Source organism: Mobula hypostoma, unplaced genomic scaffold, assembly GCF_963921235.1.
Source record: "Mobula hypostoma unplaced genomic scaffold, sMobHyp1.1 scaffold_42, whole genome shotgun sequence".
Lineage (NCBI taxonomy): Eukaryota > Metazoa > Chordata > Chondrichthyes > Myliobatiformes > Myliobatidae > Mobula > Mobula hypostoma.
In genome coordinates, this window is record NW_026948219.1 from 1,327,370 (window position 1) to 1,337,351 (window position 9,982).

Sequence of the window (9,982 nt, forward strand, 5' to 3'; positions counted from 1 at the left end):
AGCGAGGCAAAGGCAGTGGAACTAGGCAATGGGGGGAAAAAACAAATATTTATTGTCACTCAGTGAAGACTTAATCAGAGCTATTACAGGTGGACACATTGAGTTTTGTTTAGTCATATTATCCTTATAGTTTTCTCATTGCTTCTGATCTGCTAAACCAGAGACTATTTTCAGGTGAGAAGAAAAAAAAAGAAACAAACTAGCCGAAGGAATAGCATGTGACCTGGTGGTCTGAGCCAAGTGTTTGGCTAACCTAGTTGGTCTCGTTTAAAACAGATTGACAGGAGAAAAATTAATTACTTGGATCACAAGCGTGGGGGGAAAGCCCTACAGATAGAGTCAACGAAAATTAATCTTAACAGATTGATCTGATAAGGAAATGAATACAAATATCTGATTTCAGGAGTACCAGTAGCAACAACTCTGAGGATGGCAACCGTCGTAGAAGATGATGACCCTATGTCAGAAACACGAAGATTTCATCAGGATCAAGAGGGACGCCTTGTCAGTGTAAAATTATTTTCCTGGTTATTTCCTTTCCTATTCTATGACTGTTCGTGGAGTGTAAGGAACACACAGTCGGTGTACACAAAAGTGATTTCTCTGCCGCTTGTGACAATGTGCATTTCATCCTGGAGGAAATCTCGCACACTTTTAGATATCATTCATCCGCCACTACACCACGTCAAGCAATGCCTCCACATTATTCGCTGCCATAGATCGGCTTGCTCTGACCATAGACGTTTGGCAAATTATGACCCATTATTTCTTTCCAGCGTGAATCGCGAAACAGATGTTGTTTCAAGGTCTGAAAAAGAAAAATAGACTGGTAGAACTTATCCATTGGAAAAGTCTCCGTAGTAAGCAAAACTAGTTAACACTCACCCTTGGAAATGGGTCAAGAGTGTAAATGTGCCAAGTTCCAACATGAAGATTGCAGGGCGGTGAACAATAAATTAGAACACGGAGCGGTTCTTTAGGATTTTATCTTGCCGGGGCGAGAGGGGGACCTGGACATCACCATAGAAACAATCAGAGGGAAGTTCTGCCAGCGGACGAAAACAAAGTACAGCGCATTCCCGATCGTCGCAATGTGTCCATTTGGAAGATGAGGTGCCGATCCTCGAATTTAAGTGCTGCCTCGTGATGGCAGTGGAGAGTGTTGGAGACAGAGACAAAAAGTTTGTGTATCAGTGGATTAAGTAATATAGTGCAAATAAACAGGGAACAGACCAAGTACACACAGCCGCTCTCTTTTATTTTCTTGTGTAGAGGAGACATCACTGTGACCGCTGTAAGTACAGTAGCCGAGGTCGGTACAGATACATTGAAGTTGCTGTGTCATTTCCTCACATCAGAATGAAATCAGGAAAATCAATAACTTACGCTAACTTAGCATAAACTTCCACTTCCACTGAACCTATTCCCTTCATATTCGAAGCATCTGATATAGAGAATGTTTACTACTACTGAACACATGAATGTCGCTAATAATTCTCTATGAAACACCTGTTCCTCCTCCGTTTTAAGAAGAGTCTGATCCCTGAATATCTGAAATGTTCCGCTTTCTGCAGCTTCATGGCGAAATCCCTCTGCATCGGCTCCTCTGCTATCACACCCTTCACTGAAGAAACATTAATGTTCTAATCAGACCAATATTATATATTATGATTGTTATCGTCACTGAAGGCAGGTTTTCGGAATGTACTGAACACCACATTATCAAACCGTATGCCTATTTTCACCGATGTTTGAACTTCCATTTCCTTGTCCGTCTCTACATCAGCACTCTTGAGAACCCCATCACTCTTTGAGAATATCCCAGCCCTACTCACCCATGGGAGTTAATCACCACGTATCACCACCCCTTATCAGCCCTTCGATGACCATCTGACAAATTGATACATTTTTTTTCTATGACGGGGTCCTGTGTTACCCCTATCAACTGTGCTTTTGAAAAGAGAGAGAATGAGGTGCCATACACTAGACACCTTGTTAAAAAGACAGAGAAAGAAAGGGAAAGAGAGGGAGAGAGAGAGCGAGAGAGACAAAGACCGCTCACAGTTTACTTATACATTCTACAGGGACATTTCCTGCATGTACGTTCTTACAGAGAGAGAAGGGAGGAGCTGTTTGAGAGACAGTTGGTATTCAGCGCAGTGAGATAAATAGGTCAGATGATAGACCTACGGGCACATGGCTTTGGACACTGAATGAACTTCGTTGTGCCCACAGAAAGGGAGAATTTTGGAGGATGGATCAGGCGGATCGATCAGTTGTTCTTGCAGTATGGAAAGGGTGTGACCGGTGGGCAGTTATTCGTGTGTCCAATCCTCGCCTGGGTTGACAATTCAACCACAGAAGAACGGCCCCCTTTGTTGTGCTCACAGTCGTTGACTTCTAAAGGATTTCGGAGGACAAAGGGAAGATCAACGGCATCAGCTCACCTGGAGATTCAAAGCTCTCCTTCTCTTTCTCTCCAGCAGTACTCAGCACAATACCAGGAACTGAACTGAACTTTACTCATCATCTTAAGACTACTTGCTTACCCCAAGAGTTGAAGAAGCTTGGTTTTCATATATTTCCACACACACACACACACACACACACACACACGCACACACACACACACACACAAACACACACACACACAAACACACGCAAGCACACACACACACACACACACAAACACACACACATGCACACACACAAACACACACACACACGCAAGCACACACACACACACACACACACACACACACACACACACAACAAACACACACACACATTCATTGCTATTCTGTTTGATATACCTGCATTTAAATTACTGTATTGCGTAGTTACTAATAAATAGTATTAGTTAATAGCAATACTGGACTCCAAAGTGCTTTCTATTTCTGCTGGTTCTTTAACCCGTCACGGGATACGTGACAATACCCACGGGGTATGTAACACCTCCCTCCAAAAAAAAAGTTGGTCTGTCACGTGACACTACCCATAACCAACGACCCACTACCTTATTACCTCAACAATTATACAGACACAGCGAGCGCCCTTCTTATGTGCTACTCAATTCAGATCATTCAATACACAGGTACATAGAGGTAGCACGTCACGAAATACGAATATACAATGTCGTATTATCTTTATAGTGAAAGTGCAATTCAAAATGTCAAATAAGTTAATATGCCTAAGTACAGTGGCTTGTGAACCCTGTAGAACTTTCTCTCTTTCTACATAAATATGGCCGAAAATGTGATCAGATCTTCACACAGGTCCCTAACTAGATAAAGAGAACCCAATTAAATAAATAACACAAAAAGACATGAGACTTATACAATTATTTATTGAGGCAAATGATCCAATATTAATGCAACTGTTGGAAAAACATGTGAACCTTTGCTTTCAGTAACACGTGTGACCCCCCTTGCACAGCAGTACTTTCCAACAAACGTTCCCGGCAGCAATTGATCAGTCCAAAAAATTGACCTGGAGGAAATTTAACGGATACCTCCTTACAAAGTGGCTTCAGCTGTGACGAGTTGCTAGGTTTCCTTGCAAGGACTACTCGCTTCATGTCCATCCACAACATCTCTACCGATTAAGTTCCGAACTTTGACTCGGCCATTAAAAAACAAGAATTTTCTTCCTTTTAAAACTTTCCATTTTTGAATTACTCTTATCTTTCGGATCAATGCTTGTTGCATTACTCAACTTCTATTAAGCCTCAGGTGATGCATTGCTACTCGAACATTCCTCTGAAAAATGTTTTGACACGTACAAATCGCATGAGGAGCTCCGCAGACCAGGTAGCATTTATGGAAATGAATAATTAAATAATCGTTGCTTCGGGCCGAGACGCTCCTCAGAGCTGGAGAGGAAAGGGTTAGCTGCTTCCACAACAGCAATTATGAAACCGAGAGTTCAGCCTGAGAAGGTTTCACAACTATATTCACTGACTTCTCCGTTATGTCGTGTCGTCATTGAGATTTTGCAATTTCGTGTCAAGCTATCCATACCTCATCACAGTTGGGATTTCACTTGAATGACATCATGTTTATTTTTACCCAGCTGTTGGAAGACACGTCAGCCTTGTGTAGTATTGAATATTCAGTGTGCTGGAGCGAGTATAAATGAATGACCGTGGAGATTCATCAGCTCAGAGTTTCTTCAGCGAGATCGCGGGCAGCTGGAAGACAGGCTGAGTCTCACACAGCATGCTTGAAACATTTTACCTTGTGAGGAAGATATGTCACATGATCATTGCCGTTATTGGTGTTCCTGGTGAGAACATAGGCGAATTAACTTTTGCAGTTCTGTGTGTACAGTCTTTGGACTCGTTCATTTACCGACAGCGTTGTGATGCCGCTGTCAATGTAAACCCCCATAATCCAGCGCGCTCGGTATTATTCCATATCAATAGTGCAACCTGCTTTAAATTCAAATGTAAAGACATTGTTCTGTGCTTTATGAAATCGCTGTAAGTGTGAAGGAAACGCGGGAAGCGGCTCGCCAGTGAGATTCAGGGGAGAGAGGTAGACAAAACTTATGACTTGGACTTCAAACTATCGGGAGTTTCCAACATTTAAATCAGGGTCTATGCGCGATTTTAGTGCACCAGGGATTGTTTCCATGAACTGTTCCGTGAAGCGATTGGAGTTAGGAGCCAATACAGCGATTTCCGTCAGGGGCTCTGGAACAATAAGCTTCGCATTTAGAAAAACACTGCAGTGATTTGGAGCGACATCTAAGACAGGAAGATGATTCGAAGTAACTATATTTTCTATGCTTTAGAAATTGGATATTTTGAGCACTAACAAGCAAAATATCTGAAATGTTCATCCGGTCAGACACAATATGTAAAAGCGAAAATTGGAACTTTCTGATCCTACATACTGACACCGATCAGAAAAGAATTGGTGTAGAAGCCCCAACAAATATTACTTGCAGATTTTAAAAGAAGCGAGCCAGCCGAGGCCCCGTGTGCAACGGGAACTGAGGGGGAAGCGAAAACAATCGAACTAAAAAACTAAATTCATTTGAAATTCTTAAATGGAATGAGAAGGAAGGACCGGGCAGATCATAGCTCACGGGAAGGCGGCGATCACTACCGCTGAGAATGCGGCCGAGGTATCCAAGCTTCAGTAGAAAAGGTGATGATGGGAGACTGATATTGATTTCTACAAAGCACCCTCGGTGATCAGTTAACGATTCCAAAACAAAGTTCCTATTCCAGTACCGAGTATTCTTCTCAATTTCCAACTCATCTAGCACATGGAGCGGCGAGACAGTAATTCACTCATTATTTTTGCTGTTCCCCCAGTGAACTTAGTGGCGATTGTGATCCTGTCCCGGGGAAAGTGCGGCATCTCCACCTGCACCACCCGCTACCTGGTGGCCATGGCTACGGCGGATCTACTAACCATCGTCTTTCCGGTCATATTGTGGCGGGTCAGTTATTATTACTTCCCCGGGACTTTCCTGGACATCACCCCCGTATGCAGTGTGATCTCTGCCCTGGGAGAGGCAGCCACTGACTGTTCTGTCTGGTTCACCGTCACTTTTACATTTGATCGGTTTGTCGCCATCTGTAGGCAGAAGCTGAAAGCAAAGTATTGCACCGGGAAAACTGCGGCTGTGATTCTGACAACAACCGGTGTTTTGTTCTTTTTTAAAAATGTGCCCATCTTCTTTATATTTCGTCCTGTTAACGTGATTGACAATATACCCTGGGACTGTATTCGAAAGCCGGCCTACTTTGAGGATCCCGGGTGGGTGGGACATAGAATGTTTTCCACCGTCCTAACGCCGTTACTCCCGTTCGTGTTAATACTACTGTTCAACGCTCTGACAGTCAGACACATCCTAGTGACAAGTCGCGTCCGTAAGGGGCTGAGGGGCCATACCAAGGGAGATAACCGCAGTGACCCGGAGATGGAGAGCAGGAGGAGGTCTGTGATCTTACTTCTCACCATCTCCGGCAGCTTCATCATCCTGTGGTCGGTGAGAGTTGCCGAATTCCTTTATAACACCATTGCCGTATTGGACCCATTTAATTACAACGTTACGGAATACATAGTTGAACACTCCAGTTACATACTGATGTTATTAAGTTGCTGCACAAACTCGTTTATTTATGGGGTGACGCAGACAAAGTTCAGAGAGCAATTCATCAGCGCAGCGAAATATCCTCTCACGTCAATTACTCAAATGATTAACAAACGCAATATCTAATGCCTCTCCGAGGAGGTCGCTGTTTTCTTTCCGTCTTGACGTTACCGAACCGGCGGGCACCGAAGATCGTGGCACATGCGAGAATAAAATTGGTTTAGATTCCGAGAAAGACGCAGCTCGGAAACATCCCCTCCCGCACCCACAGCCCACCACGTAACCCTTCTATCAACTATTAAACTCAACCTACCTTTTATTGTTTTATTCTCTTTCGCTATATTCCGGCTGCCGTCACCGCCACGCCACTTTCGATAACGAATCCCACCCTCCGGTGTAAATACTCACCGGTCGAGTGGCCTAAAAGCCGTTGCACTCGGTGACGGAGAGGAAACGGGGCAACTGGAAACTAGCGGAAATACTGCCGTCACTAGGAGAACGGGCGGAATCCACACTGAGCGCTCCGGAAATCAGATCGAGCCCGGCCCGTACGCAGACTGAACAGACAGCGCCACAAAGAGACTTAGCTGATTGCCTCCAACATCGGCCCGTTCTTTGAAACGCTATGAACAGACAACACTGGCGCGTACAGAGATCCTCGCTTCAGCTGTGAGTGTGCCTGTCCAGTCAGTTGGTATCAACATTGTGATGTGTCTCCCTGCACAGGCAGTGTCTCTCCAGGGTCCAAATAGCAGCTGCAGAAAGTCTGTAGCTGATGGTGACTTGCATGACGTTGTGAGGAAGGAAGTTTTCCTTCCTCATTTCCCTGGGTGTCTTTTAGCAGGTAACAAGACCGTTCATGAAGGCAAAGCGATCGAAGCTGTCGATAGTTTATTGAGGCTTCGGTCGAAGGCCCGATGGTTAACACTGACGGTCAAATGACACGGCATTAAACCACAGGATACAGAAGCTGTCGATAGACAGATTATTAAGACTTTGGGCGAAGGCTCGATGGTCAATACAGACGGTCGAACGACTCGGAATCAGACCATTAAACCACAGGATACAGAAGCACAATCCGCTCATTCGCTCCATCGAGCTCTTCTGCTGTTCTTTCTCAGGTAACCTCTTTCTCAACCCCAGTCTATTCACCAAGAAACTGTGAACCCCCTCACCAATTAACAATCAAACTGTTTTCTTTAACTTCACCCTCGTACCGGGCCTCCACGTCATCGGTGGCATCAAATGCGACTCCTCTGCCGGGATTGCACTCGCTTCTTTACTAAGCAATTGCCCTGCATGTTAGCCTTCAGTAAATCCAGGGCTGGGACTCGTCACTTCATATGAATCTTTTTTTTTCTGAATTACCTCCGCAATTAGAAACTTCTTTGCGCATTAATCTTTCTTTCTTAAGTCCTACCCCACACCTTCATACACTGTATTCCACCTGTCACTGCATTGCCCACTCGGTCAAACTGACCCCTGCCGGCGACACCACTTGTCTCTTCAGGTAAATCCTGTCCATCTGAATCCCATCCATTGTCTGACCCTGCACTGTTGTAAAATTCCTCTACAGTAGTCCCCGGCTTATCTGTGTCTTACATTGCGACACAACATTGTCTATCCGCCATCCTTTCCATTCATTACTGTTTGATCAGGAGGGCACAAAGATCGCTTCCAAAGGCACAACAATCTGTGCTTTGTTTCCCCATAGGATAGAGTAGGCGAAGATAGTAGGATATACAATATACAATAGACCATAGGTGCAGGAGAAGGTCATTCGGCTCTTCGAGCCAGCACCGCCATTCACTGTGACCATGGCTTATCATGTACAATCTTTACCCCGTTCCTGCCTTATCTCCATATCCCTTCACTCCGCTATCATTAAGAGCTCTATCTAACGCTTTCTTGAAAGCATCCAGAGAATTGGCCTCCACTGCCTTCTGAGACAGAGCATTCCACAGATCCACAACTCTCTGGGTGAAAAAAAAAATTCCTCAACTCCGTTCTGAATGGCCTATCCCTTCTTCTCAAATTGTGGCCTCTGGAACATGTTTCCTGCCTCTAGCGTGTCAAATCCCTTAAACAATCTTATATCTTTCAATCAGATCCCTTCTCATCCAACTATAGTCCAGTGTACACAAGCCCAATCGTTCCAATATTTCAACGTATGACAGTCCCGCCATCCCAAGAATTAACCTCCTGAACCTACGCTGCACTCCCTCAGTAGTAAGAATGTCCTTCCTCAAATTTGGAGACCATATTCATGAAGAACTTCAGAACTTCAACCTTTCTAATGTTGATTTGCTCTCACGTGCAATAGACCCCTCCAGTGAACTCACAATGTCCGTCTCACATGTAATTATAGATGAGATGCGTTCATTTAACAGTTCGACCATTTCCTGTGGTTCTACAGATAGATCAGCATTTATGCTAACGGCGTCTATTCCCTGCAGTCACACTTCTAAAATCAATCGTTTCGGTTTCTCTTTGATCTTTTCAGTAAGGAGCATTTCTTGGCCAACCCTTGTCCTACTCAGGTACTGTCATGTTCCTTCTACTGAACAAGGAACTGATTGATCCCGGCTGCGTATATCCAGAAGATACCTCATCTCCGTATTGTTCCTGATATTACCCTTAATGGCCATTGTAAAAAGAGCTTGCCTGCTTATTCCACTGCTCCCCTTTACTCTAACCTGAGCATTCTGACACCCCTGTCTTCTCGAAAGCTTCACACTTGTGTGGCGTCATTTACTAATGTAACAATTGCAACTTCCTGCCTTATGTCACCAGAATTAGTGTTCGAAATATTTAGGTCTTTGACTTCAACGTCTGTTCCATCTTTTCCCTCTAACAACCTGTGAACGATTAGAGTGATGGTCATTGGTCACAAATGAGCCCCCACGGACACATAAGCCACGGGGACAGTCTCATTCCCTCACAAGTGATCGAGGGTCACCGTCTGATTTTCATAATCATGTTCATCTTACTTGACAAAGCATTTCTGGGGGCTCATAACACATTGCTAACAATCCAAACAGCTGGCACTTGGGCTGTCTCGGGCAGTATTTAAGAAGATCAACTCACGAAGTATTACACCCTATTATTATTCATATACCTATCTGTGAATTCCTCCAAATTTTCCCCTCTACATCGAGCTAACGATTGAGTGCCCTGTTGTGTTGTCATAGTGATCTTCCCTTCCGTATTTCTGAGCTGTTCCCCAATTACGTCACTGGGTCCCATCCTTTGTGACATACGTACTTCCTGTGAACTACCGTCAGTGACGCAACTACCGTCCATTTCACCTCCATCAGAGCAATGGTAGAGCGGAGAGCCGAGCTGCCTGTCTCACCATCCGTCAGCCACGCTTGTACAGTCATTTTTACATAATTGCTAGTTTCTCATTCCCCTGCTCCGAGTTCCTGTGCCTCTCCGCCATTACTTACTGTTTTAATGTAGTTGCACTCCGACACTTTGCATAGTTCTGCTCTGCGGTGCTCGCTTACCTGTTCCGTATTCCGTCATCCGGAAGTCTCAGCAAAATCACCAGCTGGAAAAGTCGCAAATTTAAGGGGTTTCGCTGATCAAAGTGACGCAGCGATGAAATAAATGACGCAGTAGTAAAATGAATTCGTTACAAATCGGGCAGTAAGATAATAGCTTGTAAAGCTGATTGCAAACCCTGCCTCTGTCTTGTAACACAGTCCACAAAAGGCAAGTGTTCATTAAATAACCGATGATTTCAATGAATGTGGGGCGGTAAGAAATGAGACAATTACAGTCAGATTAGATGAAATCATTACCACGGATATACTGGTAACGTTGATACACTGGTAACTTTATAAAGACACGGGCGCCTGTGTGTTTGCTT

At 44.4% G+C, this 9,982-nt stretch overlaps 1 protein-coding gene across 1 annotated transcript; it reads left to right on the forward strand.

Annotated features, from left to right (window-relative positions):
* Positions 1-5,274: 5,274 nt before the first annotated feature.
* On the forward strand, positions 5,275-6,234 carry LOC134341970 (probable G-protein coupled receptor 139). Its single transcript, XM_063039918.1, has one exon. The coding sequence runs from the start codon at positions 5,275-5,277 to the stop codon at positions 6,232-6,234; it is 960 nt and encodes a 319-aa protein (XP_062895988.1).
* The last annotated feature ends 3,748 nt before the right edge of the window (positions 6,235-9,982 follow it).

What these genes read in the sequence shown, in the direction of transcription:
- LOC134341970 (XM_063039918.1), top strand. Translation starts at nt 5,275, where the DNA reads ATGGAGCGGCGAGACAGTAATTCACTCATTATTTTTGCTGTTCCCCCA.